Source organism: Epinephelus lanceolatus, chromosome 8 (genome assembly GCF_041903045.1).
Source record: "Epinephelus lanceolatus isolate andai-2023 chromosome 8, ASM4190304v1, whole genome shotgun sequence".
Classification (NCBI taxonomy): Eukaryota; Metazoa; Chordata; class Actinopteri; order Perciformes; family Serranidae; genus Epinephelus; species Epinephelus lanceolatus.
This window is the reverse complement of record NC_135741.1, coordinates 30,169,845-30,188,108: the sequence shown is the minus strand read 5'-3', so window position 1 is coordinate 30,188,108 and position 18,264 is coordinate 30,169,845. Positions and strand designations below refer to the sequence as shown.

General features: G+C 38.5%; 1 protein-coding gene across 1 annotated transcript in view; it reads left to right on the top strand.

Moving 5' to 3' along the window:
* Positions 1-5,041: 5,041 nt before the first annotated feature.
* LOC117258698 (piezo-type mechanosensitive ion channel component 2) overlaps positions 5,042-18,264 on the top strand; it is a 37,969-nt gene continuing 24,746 nt past the window's right edge. Inside the window, exons 1-16 of the mRNA XM_033629795.2 lie at positions 5,042-5,105; positions 6,449-6,544; positions 10,816-10,917; positions 11,129-11,174; positions 11,457-11,616; positions 11,706-11,919; positions 12,029-12,242; positions 12,421-12,598; positions 12,916-13,014; positions 13,241-13,282; positions 13,396-13,528; positions 13,622-13,776; positions 15,560-15,826; positions 16,648-16,756; positions 16,986-17,107; positions 18,009-18,068. Coding sequence (XP_033485686.2) covers positions 5,042-5,105; positions 6,449-6,544; positions 10,816-10,917; positions 11,129-11,174; positions 11,457-11,616; positions 11,706-11,919; positions 12,029-12,242; positions 12,421-12,598; positions 12,916-13,014; positions 13,241-13,282; positions 13,396-13,528; positions 13,622-13,776; positions 15,560-15,826; positions 16,648-16,756; positions 16,986-17,107; positions 18,009-18,068 — 2,061 coding nt within the window. The remainder of the gene's footprint in view (positions 5,106-6,448; positions 6,545-10,815; positions 10,918-11,128; positions 11,175-11,456; positions 11,617-11,705; positions 11,920-12,028; positions 12,243-12,420; positions 12,599-12,915; positions 13,015-13,240; positions 13,283-13,395; positions 13,529-13,621; positions 13,777-15,559; positions 15,827-16,647; positions 16,757-16,985; positions 17,108-18,008; positions 18,069-18,264) is intronic.

The following is an 18,264-nucleotide window of genomic DNA, read 5'->3' as shown; positions in this document are numbered from 1 at the left end:
TCAGAGGATTTATCTGTCCACAGAGGAGCATCATCTGTGATAATCTACAGACCAATACACACAAGGAATTTATTAGTTTAGTTTAGGCTTGTTAACAAGGTTAGGATTGTCTGGATTGTTTGTGGTGTTAAATGATCAAATGGAGATTTCATAAATTAGATGTTACGGTATTCTGAGCATTTCCTTAAACTGAGAAGACCACAATGGAGGCTCCTGTTGTCTGGTTTCTCTTGTTATTTTCAGCAGTGTAAAACCCAAAGTTGCGTCAACTCCACTATGGTCACAAAATAGTTTATCATTAATGCAGTAGTCACAAGTAGGTCTCTAAACTAACAATTAATTTCATTAACAATTATCATTTAAAAAATGATTAATCTCTACAATGTCAGAACACTTCACAATCTTAACATATGATTGATTTATGCCTACCATATACTAGAAGACTTTGAAAAGAAAGAAGAATTAAGTCTGACCTCTCACATCTAAAGACAAAGTGAGTTTTGAGTCAAACACTATAATTTTTTTAAAGTCTGGACATCCTGCAGAGTCAATATTTGCAAGACAGCTACATTTATTTTGAGATTATTTCCCATCCTGCTCCTGGTTAAAAAAATTACGCTAAACTCCCTTTAAGAAATAAGACTAACTTACAATTCCTTACATGTCTACAAAATACAAGATGAAAGGCTTCATATGTCGACAGTATTCTTGTAAATTTGACATCATTATAATCTATAAAGATAAACTGCACTTGTGTACAAACTTTACATTTTGAACTTTGTTGATTCAACACACTACCAGCCACCGTTTGGAGGAGACAGTGGGAACAAGAGGTGAACATCTCAAAAATTGAGATTTCTCATGATATAATACTGGTTAGTGGATCAGATACACAAGACTCTTGTTGACTCCACACAGGGCTGCCCCTGACCAAATTGGGGCCCTAAGCAAAATTTTATTTGGAGGCCCCCATCCCAAATGTATCATAGGTACAAAATGACCGTACAACAACTTGCCATTTAACTTGACAACATTTACTGGCAATAACAAATGTCCTGTAGATACAGTAGTTTGGCTGTATGAGTCAAATAAAATAAAAAAAAATTCAACCTGAAATAAATAAATAAATATTAAATAAAAATAACTTCAAACTGAAATAAATAAATAAACAAATCTGAGTCACAAACAGCCATCAATTACTCATCAAAAGAAAGTAACTTCCACCACCTCAGTCCCCCACCCTTGATTAAACACTGAAAATAAAATAAAAGAGGGAGACAGGTTTTTCCTATTTAATCTTATTTTGTTATATTTCTCCCTCTCCCCTCTCTGGAGGCGTCCGATCTCCCTCAGCCCTCCGCCTCTCCCACCTTAATTAAACACTGAAAACAGAAATAAAATACAGAGACATTCTTTTCTATTTTCATTTTAGCTATATTTCTCCCTCTCCCCTCTCTGGGAGCATCCGACCTCCCGGCCCCGCACATACCCCCGAGGCTCGGGTCTCCCCCTCCGTGGAGCCCGCCCACCCTGCCTTCCCCGCACATACTCCTGAGGCTCTTTTGGACAACATGTCGACAACTCTTCACCTGCTGCAGCTCTGCAAGTGCCTGCCAGCGCACCCCTCTTATTGTTCAGATGTCGAGTGCTGTCAATCATTGCAGCGACGCATAGGTGGTCAGGTCTCTTCTCTCCTTCCTCGAGCTGATTCTACACGGGCCTCACGGTAGAGCATGTGCGCATCCATTGCGCATATGCGCAAATGCGTCCCCTGGCACAAAATGTGGCCCCCCCATGGAAGATGAGGCCCTACGCACAGCGCGTGTTCTGCGTTTAGGGAGGGGCGGCCCTGCAACAGTTTCTCCTCCTTTTACACAGTACAAGAGAACTGAGACTTCAAGATCAGGATCTTGCACGCACCGAGTCCACACCATGTTACTGCTGCCTCCTTTGGTGCTAGAGAGAGCACTGCTATTGGCTCTTGAAAACTTTTACGTTATTTAACTTAACCATTTGCATGAACCAAGTCTAAAAGCTTTTGACAATACTCAACATGTTGGATTTGGTTGGATCATCAAGACAAGAAAAAGACTGACCTAAGAGAGCTGAGAGTTTTATGACCACCTTACATCAAACAATCGAGATCAGAAGAGCGTGCACCGACTAAGGTAATACTCATGATGATGATTTTATCCCAACACTGAAAATTTGTTTGTGGGAGTGAAATTGTTTGATTTAAAGGATTGCTTTTTTTAAATAGTTGCAGATGAATTAATCAGCTGACTGTTCCAGCTCTATTCAAAATGTTATTTCTGCATTCAAATATTTCTGTTGACTACTTTACCCAGGATTTTATTTTAGACAATTAACTCAGTAGTCCACCCCCTTCCCCAACCAGCATGTGGAAGCACTGCACCACTGAGTTATGTGAGCAGTTTTCCAATATTTCTTGAATTAAATAGATGACACTGGGCTCCATATTACACCTGTGACTGGGAATCTCCTCATCTAAACTGAACCCTCTTCCACTGTGTCCGGTTTTAAGCAAATCTCACTGCTAGAATTAGAGGAGCTAATCTCCCACTTAAACTCCTCCACCTGCCAATTAGACGTTATCTGCATTAGATTTCTAAAAGAGGTATTCCAGACTGTTGCCCCACAGATTTTCTCTATTATTAACTGCTCATTGTCTACTGCTTCTGTCCTATCCACTTTTAAACATGCAATAGTCCGACCACTCCTGAGAAAAACTATACTTGCTGACTGGTAACGACAGTCTCTCTCTCATGTTATGGCTTGTCTCTCAGATATTAAGTGCATATTCAGTCCAAATTTGAGGTCCTTTTCTTTGGACCCCAAAACCTGACCTGCACTAAAAAAGGAACCTTGGGAACCTGTCTTCCAATGTAAAGTATTTTGCCACAATTTGGATGTCATCTTTGACTCTGAGCTCTGTTTCGACAAATAAATAACCAAGGTATTCAATCCTGTTTTCATCAAATTAGAAACATTGCAAAAGTAAAACATTTCTTATCTCAAGCAGATCTTGAAAAAGTCACTCATGGTTTTATCTCATCACATATAGATTACTGTAATTCCCTGTATTCAGGGCTCAGCCAAAAGGCCATTTCTCGTCTCCAACTCCTTCAAAATTCAGCTGCCAGACTAATTTAAAGAGACAAGACCTCCTGCCCTTGCAATGCTACACTGGCTACCTGTTAAATGTAGAATTGATTTAAAACTTTTACTAATTACTTTTAAAGCCCTACATGGCCTTGATCCAACATATATCTGTTGTGTGTCTAGTTTCTATCCTTCTTTTATCAACTTTATTATTTATTTATTCTTATCATACACTCTGATTGATCTGGTCTTAGCCTCTGTTCAATATTTGTATTGCTGTTTTTATCTTGATGGTGTATACTATATTATTTGTCTCATAAAGCACTTTGTAACTGTGTTTTGAAAAGTGCTGTACAAATTAAGTTTTTATTATTATCATTATTATTTATGTAGTGAAATTACAGTAAATATTAGTACCTGAAAGTCAGTTGATTACACATTCAGCACTTTACTGAACAGTCTCTGAATGAGTCTGAATTCAAACTTTAGCCAGAATGAGGAATACAATTTTTATGTTTTCTAAAACTGTATGTTACAAAGTGCTTTACATTAACGCTATGGAGAATACAATGCACCTGAAAAACTGAATCAATAAACAGAAAATTTGGAGATTTCAGGTGCTACTGAGTGATACTACAATTCAAGACACAACACTCCAAGCAATTTTTGGTTTCTTACTAGTGTTTTCTGTGTTTTCTTGTACTGTTCCACATTGACTCTGTATTAATGTGCTTCACATTATGAAATTACAGTAACAGTAGACACTACACAGAATCATCATCAGTTCCCTATCTTGAAATTGAATAGACTTTACAGCATTCAAGGCATAAAATCCCTGCTTGAAATGGCAATTAATTAAATTAACAGGCTTTAAATGTCTGTCACTGGTAATAAAACAGTAATTAACCTATTTCCCCAACTCACTCCCCTAACACTTGTTCAGTCACAGCTGCTGCTTTAGCAGGTTGATGTTGTTAGTTGCTGTGAAGAACAAATATCATTAGACACACAGGACTGGCAAATTAGATTTTCCTTGGAGGATGGTGCAATGATTTCTCTTATATTTTGGAGTAAATTTAATGTTTTTGCTCGTCTCATTCTTCGCATTGATCATTCCCCTGTAGTCACACCAGCTCTTAATGGCCTCACAGCCATGAATATTAGATACACTTCCCTTCACCCCTCAGCTCAAATATGATGAGCCAGCCTGACGCGGCTATACGGAAACAAACACAGTGCTGTGTGAGTATCCGTTTGGGTTTCAGAAATAAAGAAATCAAATTGCGCTTTCAACCTAATGCATGAGTGAATGCAAAGATGTCTGCATACACAGTCAGAGACAGAAAAGACCTTTAAGCACAATCCCAGTCAATGCCGTCATAACACTGTTTGTCAAAAGTTATTGTTTCTCTGTTGCTGTTAGTCTGGTTTTATGTATTAGTGAGGCATGTTTTGCAGTCTTGTAATGATAGCGGATATTCTCCTGAGTGAGATTAGCTTCAATATGAGCATAGTAACAGAGATGCTGGGTTATAGCCCATTATGTCCGGGAGAGAGAGAGAGAGAGAGGTGAGGGAGGGAAAGGAGGGTGTGACAAAAGCAAAGAGTGCAGGGAGTCATCACCATACAGTTTCAAATCAAGCTTCTTCATTCTCTCAGTGCTGCCTGTCACTGGAATGCCATCATTGTTGTCTTGTTATAGTTTGAGTGTGTTGGACTCCAACTATATTTCCTGTATTTTCACTGCTGTAGTGGAGGATGCTTTGACCGAGGCTGCGTAAATGTTTTTCTGACAAATGTGTGAGCAGGCTGGAGTTTCCCTCCACATTGCTGAGACATTTACTTATTTCTGCGGACATCTAGAGGGTGATAATATCTAAAGGAGCGGTGCAGGTGTCTCTGACACAAAGAAGGAGATATGGCAGGGGACCTTGTGGTTGGGATGATCTATAACTTATTACTACCACTGCTCCTGCTGACTGGTGAGTCAATGTCTGTTAATTTATTTTTATTTACATGCATTTTGGCTGATAGAAACACTTCTGGTGTGTGTTCAGAGTTTAGTTAGAGAGGAAAAAGGTCATGTTATGTTTAAATATACGAATGGTATTTCTGCAAGTGTTTCAGAATAAGACTCATCTTTACGTTTCTATTGCAGATGCTGAAAAACAGTACTAAATAAAATAATCATGAATTATTGTCCCACAAACTGCTTTCTGTGGTGGCTGCTATTTCTGTATGATATTAGCATTAGGTTCATTTCAATATATTAGTTAGAATTCTTCCCTTTAGTGAAAACTGGTTGTAGTGAAGGTGGTGCATCAATGAGTTGGAGTTGTTGTAATACAGCTAGTGCATGTGTGATTATTGTTGCAGATGGTCAGCCTTTTGCTGAACATTACTGAGGAAATGCACAGCAGTGATTCAGTTCCAGGGATTAATATGGCTTTCTATTAGGTGCATTCATATCTTATGATATACGAGTTGAGTCTTGAGTGTTGCTACAGAGCCAGCGTTTTGCAAGAAGCAGTGTGTGCTGCCAGCTGAGGTCTGAGATAGTCCACGCTGATCACAGGAGATTAACCTGAGCAGCTTCTTTGTATTATACTGTTATACTGTGATCTGAATAGCAAAGTGCACTGCCTAACTTCGACAGTTGTGTTAGACGCTGTATGTGGTCTTATGTACCCGTATGTGCAACTACGTGCTGCAAAGTTGCATTTGAAGATGTGGATATTACATTTCATTTGCTGATAGGCAAAATGTTTAGAGACCGTTTTATACTGCTGCCCCAAAGATGTTCTTATAAATGAATAAATATGTCACTTTCTTTTCCTTTCTTTTATTCACCTTAAAAACAGTATGAGGGTCCCTGAACGTTTTTCATGTTTCGTGTTTAACCTCACAGACCTCTCACTGGCGTCTTCATTGTAAAAGTTGTCCAGTCAAGAAATGTTCAATCATTTTAAATTCTAGTTAAGATGCCAAAGTGCTTAAAAGTCACCAAATATACAGTTGGCTGTACTACAGGAAATAGTTAATGTATATGACATTGAGATATGTGGTTAATAAATTTAAAGTGTTCCTTGTCGCTACTAATTTTCTTATGGCCACAAATTTAACCTGGTGTTTTAGAATAAGAGAGAGTCACCAGACTGACGTACTGTCGCTTTTAGTGTCATTATGTGAACTAAAACAATCTAAGATCTCCTGTGAGACACATCACTTTGTGTTTAAGACAAATTGTAGTAACTTCATTTTAGGATTTATTTGTATTAGTACAAACATTCAGAATAAAGCGTGTGTTCTTTCCTCTGCACCTCAGCTTCTTCATTCCGCTACAATGGTCTGTCAGTGGTGTACTTCCTGTTTTTGCTCACCTTGCCGCTGCTGCCGAACCCGAGCCTTGTCACCATGAAAGGTGAGAGGGGCTCCAGAGACAATAACATAATATTTATGGTTTTACAGTTTTTTGTTCTGATACAGTCACAAAATGTAAAAGTCGGTCACTTGTGTCTGCAATTTGGGATGATCACATCAAAATGAGACCATTGCCCCATGTTATAGATAATTCTTATCGATACTCATTTTAATTTACATTCATAGCTTGAAGCTTTAAATGTCTGTTGTCATATTTTATGATCTTGTCACCCTGAAAAAAATCATCAAACAAAATCCTCAATGTGAATATGATTTATCAAATTAAATAATTCTTCTTTTATTAAATGAGCTTTCTTTAAAGAATAAATGTTATTTATGTTAAACTGCTGCTAGACCCCCCTGTTAATACAGGTATGTGCCTCTTGTTGTGTGTAGCAAGCGGGAGAGCAACCAGTTTTTTGTAAGACTAAATACCAACACGTATGGATGGAAGCCTAATATTTTCTTAAATAAAAACACATTGTCAATTTTGGAATTGCTGGGCTCTATCTTTTAACTCGCAAACAGTCCTACGCAGCCACCACTGGAATGTAATTCTGGTGTAGCCTAATCTTAATCTCCAACTGTGCAGAAATGGCTTGCAATGAACAGACATAAAAAAGATGCTTGGCATTCTTAGGTTGATTTAGAATTTGAATATCATTGTTATTAGGCTTCAAACTGTTTGGTACAGACCTTTTTGAAACAGGGGCCAATAACAATTTCCGCTTTAATTTAGGTAGTATAGAGAAGAGGCTTTAATCTTGTCAAAAATATGAACATTAAACATTTCCTGTGATATTTTATAGTAAATTCCAGGTAGTGTACTTTTTGCACAGTATTGTCCATTTGCATCTGCATGTGTTTATGATTGTGTATGATTTAACGCTGATCTGAGCCCGTAAAAAGGAAAAGAATACAAAGACAAAAAAAAACCATCTGAACTTTATATTAATTCGTTAACTTAGCTGAACTGTAGACACTTAAATAATGAAAATAAAGTGGTAATTGTTCTGTCAAAGTTTGATGTGGAGAAAAACAAAGAGGGAGGGGAGCGGAGATAACACAAAAGAGTGCTTGCTACATGTGTGTGTACTTTCTCTGTATTGATCACTGCATTCTGATGAATTAAAGTATCTGCACCCCTCCCTCAAAGTACTTTGTAAAGGGGATATGGCTGGAATGGTCAAATCAATTATACATAGCCTGGTAATTACAGTGTGGAATTAAAAGATGTGAGGTCAGCATTTTGACAGCATTTTTTTTTCTTTCTTTCACTGTCCAGCCCTCCATCTAAAAACTGTTTGCCTTTCAGCTTGTCTTTGAAAGCTTCAGATCCCACAGTTATCTTCATCTCCCTAATATGATCCCGCTCTCCTTGGGCTAAGTGGTCAAGGGTGTGTGTGTACATCCTGTGTGCATTTGTTTCATGGTTTTTTTTGTGTATCCCTATACTTGAGAGAGTGTATGTGTGTCTCCCTTATTGGGAAGCAGAGAGGTTTAAGTGAAACGAAGCTTTTAGTAAAAATCCTGAACATCAACAGCACATTTGCAGACTCAGCTAATGTGGAGCCACATCAGCTAATAATGCTTTTGTACCTCCAACCGATTGATTACAAGCGTCAAACTCTAGACTGAGATTATAAACCGGTGCATTTGTTTGACAACAAACAAATTCACTGTAAAGCTTCCTGATTCCAGTAAATTCTTATATCTCATGTAATTTGATATATAAATTCATATGCATGACATTTGTGTTATTTTGTCTGGATAGGTGCAGACTATCAAAGAGGGATATTATTTATTATTTCACCAAATCAAAATTTAACCTCAAACATTATGGATAGTAACACAACTGGATTGGCTTGCACCAGCTATTTGTAAATCCATGACGTTCTTAGTAACTATGAGTGAGTTTCAGATGTACTCAATAGGGTTGAGCCATTAAAACTTAGACACATGCCCCTTTTTTGCGCCCTCAGATCCATAGTTGTCAATGTAGATACAGAGAAGGCGTTCTCAAAAGCTAGAATAATGCCATCATGGCGTGCAAGCTGTGCCCTGAGATCACAAAGTTCAAATTTTGGAACGCAGCAGTGTGCACTGCATGTCATATGATCAGGAACAACGAATCACAGCCTGCTGACATCTTCCTTTTCTTCCGTAAAAAACAATCTATGGTATATATAACGGAAAGTTGATTTTGGTGCAGGGCTACCCAGCGCTTTACCATCTGTCCCACGGACGATCCTTTAATATTCACTTTAAAAACAAGACCTGAAGAAAGATCAGCTCTGATCTATAATATGGTGCTGGATTATGGCTGCTCAGCAAAGTCAGGCAATACCTGCATCTGTGCCCTTGATATTGTGCACAAGAGTTCGCATTTTACAGAAGATGCAGCATGTGTATAAGCCCTAGGAATGTTTTGGCTAGTTAAGACTTAGTAATCTGTAAATCAGCTGCTTGAAAAAAGCAATCAATTTTGTAACAGGAAGGCACTGTAGCATTATCATCTTTAACCTAACTTCCAATAATAAAATAGATTTACTTGTTAAACGTAAGTTTCAGACTCTAGAAACACTGCAACAGTTATTGAATAGATTGCCATGACCTTTGCTACAGCTATTTAAGGTCCCTGGAGAAATGTTAACAACTTTGGTGATTTGTGATTTTTCCTCCAGGCCACCAGCAGGTCAACATTTTCACATATTCAGTGTCATATCTCAAAAACTATAAATTGACTGCCACAAAATTTTGTACAGACATTCATGGTTCCCAGATGGTGAATCTTAATGAGCTTGGTGATCCCCTGTTTTTTCACTAGCGCTGCCAGCAGGTTGACGTTTTTGTTTAAGTTTGAAATATTTGGACAACTATGTGATGGATTGTCAGGATTGGCACAGACATTCATGTTCACTCAAGATGAACTGATCCAGTGACATTAAACTTGCTTAACATTGATATATGAGCATTACGGTTGTGAGCTTGTTAGCATGGTGATGTTAGCATTTATCTCACTCATGCCTGTGCCTACGTACAGCTTCACAGAGCTACTAGCACAGCTGTAGTCTTGTTAAATTATGCAATGCGCTGACTGGAATAAAGAAGGAAGTAGGCAGACTGGGGTGGTTAAATGAGTCACAAAACATAGAACTTTCCCCCGCAGAACGGTGTTTGAAACTGCTAAAATGATGTGAACTGAGTCATTTTAAGGTACTGTACGTCGTCACCATGTTTCTCTTCCTAAACCTATCCAAAGTAACATTACTTGCCCGAAGCTAAAGACGCTCAACCACATTTCTTTTTCTAAACCTAACAAAAGTAACTTTACTTGCCTTGACCAAACCTACGTAATTTTACGTTAAGTATGTTATTTTACACCAAGTATGTGAAGTCATCTATGGGGAACTAATTGGTTAGGTGTCATGCAAGCCGTTTTATGTGCATTTTCATAAGATATAATACAAACTTTTGTATAAGGATACATTGCAAAGCCTCATTGGATGCTCTTTAGGCCCTTAAAAGAACTGCATTATAAAATGCGTCTGCACTGGCTTAAGCATTACAACAGCTAACACTCAGTGCCTTCTGTTTATTTGAAATAAAGTGGAAAGTGTAGGAGAAGTTCATTTTAGGAGTCCGTCATCTTGAAAACTCCATGTGCATAACTAGAATGCACTCTGGTACCCACACTCTTTAGCCAGTTTATTGATCTATGAAAGTGGGGCAGAACCAGTTTAATTTAAAATACTGCAAAGTGTCTATGAGACAATATTCTACTGAAAAATTCCTTGAAGGGAAGTGCCGGGTCTATCAATTAGTTTCTGTCTTCAAGCCAAAAGTCTTATATGTAGTGGTGCTGTCTCTCTCTCTTAGCATACAGTGTTGTATGTTTGTTTTATCAAAGGTTATAATCTCCTGTGAGTAATTTAGGCAGGACAATAAATACAACTGAGTAGAATGGGAGGTCACAAACACGTGAGTTACAGCAACTACCGTGAATAAAACTTTTTAAGTAATTAAAATAGTAAAATCTGAAATTGGTAAAGGTTTTACAACTTTGGACTGCACCAATTAACAGATAAAATTAGTTGAAGATGAAACTTCAACATTTACAGTTGACAGGATGCTCACATGTTCACCTTAAAGTAACTCTAGCTTAGTACACTGTCAAGATATAATTTGTTTTGACTGTATCAAAGACTGAAATTTGTTGGTCATATCCACTTTGGTTTTCTCACGGTCTTTCTCATTTGCTGCTCTCTTTAGGTAAAACAGGTCAGTTCTTGCGGCTGATCATCTACACCAGTTTGACTCTCCTGTCCCTGCAGTGCTTCATGCAGATCCCCTTCGCCTATATCCCTCCACATGGTAAAAAAAAGGACTTGTGAGACTTCACAGACTAACAGTGTTTTTGGAAAATAAAATTTCACCAGTCGTGGGAATGGACCTTAAGGAAATAATGGTTGAACTGACTGTGAAAAAGGAAGAATTAATATATACTCTATATTGTAATCTCTAACAGGAACTAAAGAAATAGCTTTGTTCACAACCTGATGACCATTTTTTCTTTTTTTAACAGTTAGTGGCCACTGGGAAGATGTCCTCTACCATTTGGGCATTGTAAGGTATAGGAGCACACCTGACATTGATATATTCTAGGATTTTAGACCGCTTTCACAACTTTCTAGTTCAGCTGACTTCAGTGCAGTAAGAAAATCAACGTATTAAGGCTTCAAACTTATGAATTAGTGAATTTTTGTTGCCACTGTTATATAATATGGTATGGTAGTACCAATAATATAATACCAACAAATAACATACACACTTTTTTATTTGACCATCATACCTTTCTGGTATGAATGGAGATCAGTGGAGGTCAAACCATGATAATGCTTGTGTCTTTTCAGATTCAGCTCGGTTGACGCTGGGGACATCGTGCGACTCCTGGCCCCAGATGTGTTCCTACTCTTCTCCTCTCTCTTTGTACTGAGGCTATGCCGAAAACTACTGCGTGCTGTGCCACAAATCAGTTTGCATGAAAACGGAATACCGCAGCCTGACCCTGAGGTAACTGCGAGCACATATCAACTGTTATAACTTTACATTAGGTTAAGAAAGCGCATTGATTACAATCTGATTGTTCATGGGTCTGACAGGAAGCGGAAACCTCTGAAACTGAGTCTGATGGAGGAAGTGACACAGAGGGGTCGTCCTTTGACAGCTCAGATGTGACCACGATGCCGGTTCAGTCGGGTCCGCCCCAGTTTGTCCAAAAGCTGATAGTGTTTGCAGCCGGAATGAGGCTGCTGCTGTCAGCAATCATGAACACAGCAGGGAAAGTGGTGGTGACTTTGCTGCTGGGGCTGGCAGGTACAATACAGCAGCTGGTCTGAGCATGCAGGTGTACTGTAGTTTTCAAATGTTGAGAAGTTTTATCTATTTCATGTTTTTGTAATACTATCTATGTGTGTGTGTACAGGTATCACGCTGCCATCCCTTACCTCAGGTGTGTATTTCGGGGTGTTTCTCGGGCTGGTGTGGTGGTGGGTATTCAGTCGTTCCATCAGCCTGCTACTCTTCAGCTCCTTGTGTGTAATGATGGCCATCTTCAGCGGAGGACACCTTCTGGCTCTGTACCTCTACCAGCTACCTCTGTCTCAGGAGCTCGTGCCACCAGACGATGTCTACGCCAGGTACAGAAGTCATTAAAAAAGAAGATTAGACTGACTTATGCACTCTTCCTAAAGTCTGACATTCAAGCTCACAAGTATTGTTATTCCTCTCTCCAATCTAACTCTCTCTTCAACCATCTCTCCTTTCACTCATCCTTCCCATCTCCATCTTGCACTCCTTCCGCTCTACCTGTCCCAGGTTGTTTGGTATGACAGGAGTGATCAGAACCAACAGCTCAGACCCGCACTCTCTTGGTCTGCACCCACATGTAAGCTGGCCTGACTTCATCAACCCTTTGGTTCTACTGCTGCTCTACTACACATTGGTGGCTTTGCTGCACAAATGGGTCCACATAACAGAGGAGGTGTGTGTAATTGTATTTGTGGAACTTTGTTCTATAGATGATAGACAGTGTTTGTGTGTATTGTTGGGGCTTCACAGGAATATTTCATGTTGGGCTACAAATACATGGACTAGTCACTACTCTACTACTGCAACTACAATATGGGCCTCTTAAAGTATATTACTGGTAATCTTCTAGCTAATGCTCGAGGGCTGGCAATGCAAAATACTACTACTACTACTGACATACTATGATTACTTTGAGTGCTGAAGATGTGGGCAAATAAACTTCACACAAAAGTCAAGACAATATTAACTTACACTACCTTTAACAGCAGTTGCATTTCTCAGGATACTGTTGATGATGAGGAGTGTGAGAGTCCAGTAGAAAGTCCAGATGCTCCTCCAAGCTTCTCCAGGGTCCTCTACGTCTCAGGAGATAAGCAGGAGGTAACCTACAAACATGGATATGTTTCTCCTTAGTTGTATTGCTGGTTCACAGGAATATTGTTCATGTATTATCCCAGTGATTAGAATTCTACCATTGTGTTTATTGTTAGCTGTTCTGTACAGACACAGATCTACTGCTATTTTACCTCCAACCTACACCAGCAGCATTTCAAAACAGGTCTCCTACAATATTTCATAGTCACCCACAGATTCTCTGTATTTTCAGCTTTTAAGCAGTACGGACGACGAAACCTATCTACCTGATGAGGTGAGTTAATTTATTGATAAATACTGTTTTCATGCATTAATCATGACTGATAATAAGGTGAGCCATGTGAACACTGCTCTAAATTTACAGTGTGATACACTTTCTTTCCTCAGCCAATGATTTTGATCGCAGGGAGTTCCTGGGAAGATATCCATACAAATGATCTGGGATCGCTGTTAGGAGGGGCAGGGTACACAAACTGTTGCCCTCCACCAGAGTATGAAGGCAAAGACTCCCCATCACATGGTAATCACTATGCTCAAATATCTAAATACATGACCTCAGTTACCTAACTCTTTCATTTCACTTTTCTTTAACTTTCTCCCTCCCTTGTGCTAGAGACAGAAGGCGAGGAAGTCATGGGGGAAAAGAGTGAGGAGGACCTGAGGACTCTTACAAAGACTATACCTCCACCCTCAGGCCCAAGTGGCCTGGTCATCTTTGGACGGCTGGTACAAAAACACAGCTATGTCAGCGCCCTTATCATCATGATGGTAAACTATACTAACACCGATTTAAGTTTGTTATGAGTTTTTTACCAACTACGACCAGTGCCATCACATCAAGTCAACAGTAGAGAACAAATCTGAAAAGCAAAAAATGTTCCGGTGTAGGTGAAGCATAGGTCAGCTCAGTACTGCAGATATAAGATATAATAAGATAAGAAAGGTTCATATACTTTATATGCTACTGCAATGCAAGGGAGTGACCATAGAGGTTTGAACATATAACAGGATTCCCACACATTTTAATAGACAAAATTTAAAAACTTTTCCATGACTTTTCAAGAACCTATAATAACATTTCCATGACCATTCACAATGTATAACACAAACAGAGCTGTATAGTATACTTTACACCAAATCAGAATTACAGTCTTATTGGCGGTCCATACACACAAAGCAGTAGAGCTGCCAGAGTGTGGAAGTGACAGCTGACAGTTTGATTGGCCCGTTGGTTAATTTGTCAAAAAAAAAAAAAGTATGCTCTGTACCTTTGAACTACCATGCTCCACTTTCAGAGCAGTTAAATTTAAGTGTGCATTGGTGCTCCAAGTCACAATTGCGTGCCCTAGGCTCCCTGTGTCAATTGCTTCATCACAAAAAGTGGAACAATTTAAAAGTAGTAGGGCACAGTTATGGAAATGTGTGTTCTTGTCCCACTTGCCCAGTGTTGTTCAGGCATATCAGATTCAAACGCTATTCAAACATAATTCCAACTAGTTGGCATATATGATGAGGAAACGTAAGATGAAAAGAAAATAGAGAAACGTACATAATGGTATACAAAAAGTCATGCATTGATGCATGTTACAAATACTTTAAGTCAAAAGCTGGTCTACAAAAAATAAATTCACCATGATGTTACATTATGTGAAAGGTTATCCACAGAAGATTACTGTTACAATTTAATAACACATAACAAAATCCCACAACTCTTCCAAAACTTTCAAGGATTTTGCGAATTCCATGACTTTTCCAGGACTGGAAAACAAGATTTATTTCATTTAACGACTCTTTCAGGTTTTTCATGACCCAGGAAGCCCAATAGAGGTATGAAATACTATGAAAATGTATAAATCTAATTTTTTTTTTTTTTTTAACAAAGGACCTCTGTAAGGTAGATTTGTTTATACATACATGTAACTGTCTTTTATTATTATCAATCTGTCAATTTTGTTTCAAATTATTGATTATAATTCAGAAAAATAAATTTCCCAGAACCAAAAGTGATGTCCTCAAACTGCTTGTTTGGTCAAACCAACAGTCCAAAACCAAAAAGATATTAAATTTAAGAAGACACCAGAGAATTTTTTTTACATTTTTGATGGATAAATGACTGAAACGATAATTCGATAATCATAATGACTGGTGATTCATTTTCTTTGACTGACAGACTAACTTTTGGGTGAGTAAAAGTTAGCTAGCTAACTTTAGTCAGTAGACTACAGTACAATATACTGTTAGCATTAGCAAAGTTAGCTAACGTTATAATGGAGTGGATTTATACAAGTTATTGCCAGTTTAGATTTAACCATCTGATATAATCTAAACATAAATTCATCAGAAAACAGCACAGACATTAGCCTTAACTTAAAATCTTTGTTAGCAAGATTGTTAGCTAATGGTAACATTGACGTTACCGTTAGCTTAAAATGACCGTTAGCTGTCACCATTAGCGCGCATAAAGTGGCGTTAAAAGAATAGTGCAAAAGCATAAAATTAATTGCTGTTTGCTGCCATAATGTCACATTATCGAAAATATGTTGTCTTTTAGATATGGAGTATCACCTACAACAACTGGCTGACTTTTGCCCTGCTGGTGTGGTCCTGTATAATTTGGATGATGAGGGACCGGCGGCGGTATGCCATGATGTCCGCCCCGTTCCTGGCTGTGTATGGGACCGTCCTGGTGGTGCTGGGCTTCGTGAGCGGGCTGCGTCTGAGCCGGGCCGAGCTGTACCCAGGCCTCCCCCCCGCTGTCATAGTGGACTTCGACCTGAACAGCTATCACCCTGCGACCTGTGTCCACCTGGGAGCAAAGGTGAGGCAGGAAGAAGGATAAAGTCACATGAAAATACTTTTGTTGACCTTTATTAAAAACGTCATGAGGTCACTGAATTGTTTGAAAGAGAAAGCACAAATAGAAAAAGACAACTACTGTATATTGTTAATTAAGCTACACCTCTTTCCATAGATAGAGCTTGTGTATTTATTTCATGTTAGAGCACCTAAAACTTCAATTTTTTATCTTTCACATTAAATAAGCAAGCAGCAAATGTTTTAAATTGTACAGTCACACTAATCTGCCTCATCCTGACTGTGTGGGGTCAGATTTATATCCCAGTTACTGTCATCAGATTCTGATTTTGATTTTTAGATTTTTAAATTGGTGCATGAAAATACCACACATGTTGGACCAGTGATGGAAATATTCCATGAGGAATAAACAAGGATTGTTCAACCTATCTCAGATAATATCATGTTCATGTGCACTTATAGTAAGAGACTGATTAAGAAAATGGTTTTTCGGGGTCTTTAAAGCAGATGGGACAGGAAGCACATCAGTTAATCTTCTAAGCATTTATAGTATTGACCAGCTGCCAATTAGACACTTTAAGATCAATTAATTCAGTTTAAAAATCTCACCTAATCAAAATGTCAACTGCACCCACAGATCACACTCTGAGAACAACGCTTTGACAGTTTATTTATTGCAATTTCTTCTTTTGGTGGCTCTCCAGATTATATTATAGCTCTTACACAATTATTAATTGGTAGCTAACTATGTTTACTGGAGCAGATTGTAAAACTGTGAGTGTACACTGATTGTTTTGCACTCATGGTACACTGTGTGCCCTGCAGGTCTTCTACAGCTTCAGCTTTTGGTTGATGTTTCGTCAGCAGCTAAAGGAGAGACAGGAGGAGCAAATGTTAAAGGGGGAATCTCTAGATGACGTCAAAGTCGTGCCACGTAATTCTTAAATTGGCTTTACAAAGATTATAGCTACTGTGTTAGAGATTGAAATTAAGTTTGATGTAATGTAAGATCTTTTTACTCATGAAAAACATCCTGACATGTTACCAGGCTATATGACTGACTTCAGTTTAATGAAAGTTCCAAATCTCTCCATTTTCTTCTTCTTATCCTTTTCTCCTTCTGTCTCTCCTTGCCCTTCTCCTCTTGGTTTCCTCCTTATCAGCTGAGGAAAGTCCACCATCACCTCTGGCTGCAATGCTGATCTCAGGAGTAAAAGGAATACTAGTGAAATACTGGATCCTCTTCTGCTGCTCCATGTTCTTTGTGGTCAGCTTCTCTGGAAAGGTATCTATTAACAGACTAAAAAAATAAGAATGGGCAAAGTCCTGCTCATGATATGTGTCTAACCAAACTTTCCCACACACTTCATTTCTGGGTTCTGAGGGCTATATGAAGTTAGGAAGCTACAGTGAAGGTTGCTGTAATAAGAATGGCATTATAAGCTGCATACCTGAATTATTCTGGTGAAGGCTTCAGGGCAAACAAGGGTACAGTTATTTGTTCTGATAATCTTTCTTCATTACTGTCAGCATTCTGTCCTCTGCTGTGGTGACCAGATTTTCCCACAATGGTTCTTAGTTTTAAAAAGAAAAATTACCGAGTGCTCATGGGTGTAAAGTAGTAAACTCAAGGTGGACGCCCCGAAGAAGACCCAGTGTGGGTTGAAACCAGTCAGTGTTCTCCTTTTGTGATTTTTAAATTTGATATGCCCTATCTATGTTAAGCATTTTAACTATACATCCACTAGTGTGCCTGAAGTTAGCCCAATTGCTGTCCTTTGTCTATAGTGATAATTTGAAGTATCCGTAATCCAATCAGTCACCATTCCATTTCACACAATGTGCATTTGTCTTGTCAAACACCCAACATGAAAAAAAAAGACACACTTTAATCTTGGGTAGATTAGGGAAGCCATTAAAACATCATCTATCACAAAACTTTTACACGTACAGTACTCGAGATGGTGTACATGATTGCATAGGCCACAAAACAAAATATGAGGTGAAGAATGAAGAAAGAAAAATGTTTGGGTTTTTTCGTTCTTCTTGAAAGAATATTAATAACTGCATGCAGTCTCAGGAGTTTTTCTGGGTCCAGAAGTTCATTTAATCTTTGGTATATTTCCTGTATGTCGTGCAAGTAAAAGTTAACTGCTCATCATCTTGATCATGTTTCACTTGCATAGGTGGTCGTCTACAAGATCCTCTACATTGTCCTCTTCCTCTTCTGTCTGGTCCTCTACCAGGTTAGTGATTTTAGTGATTTGGCTGCCAACATTTACTCTGTCTTTTGAAATGACGTAGTGATGGAAGACTTTACCAGTGAAGCTGTAACTTACAGAATACAAGGATTGGACAATATATTGATATTATATCAATATTGAGATATGAGACTAGATATTATCTTAGATTTTGGATATTGTAATATCTTAAGTGTTGTCT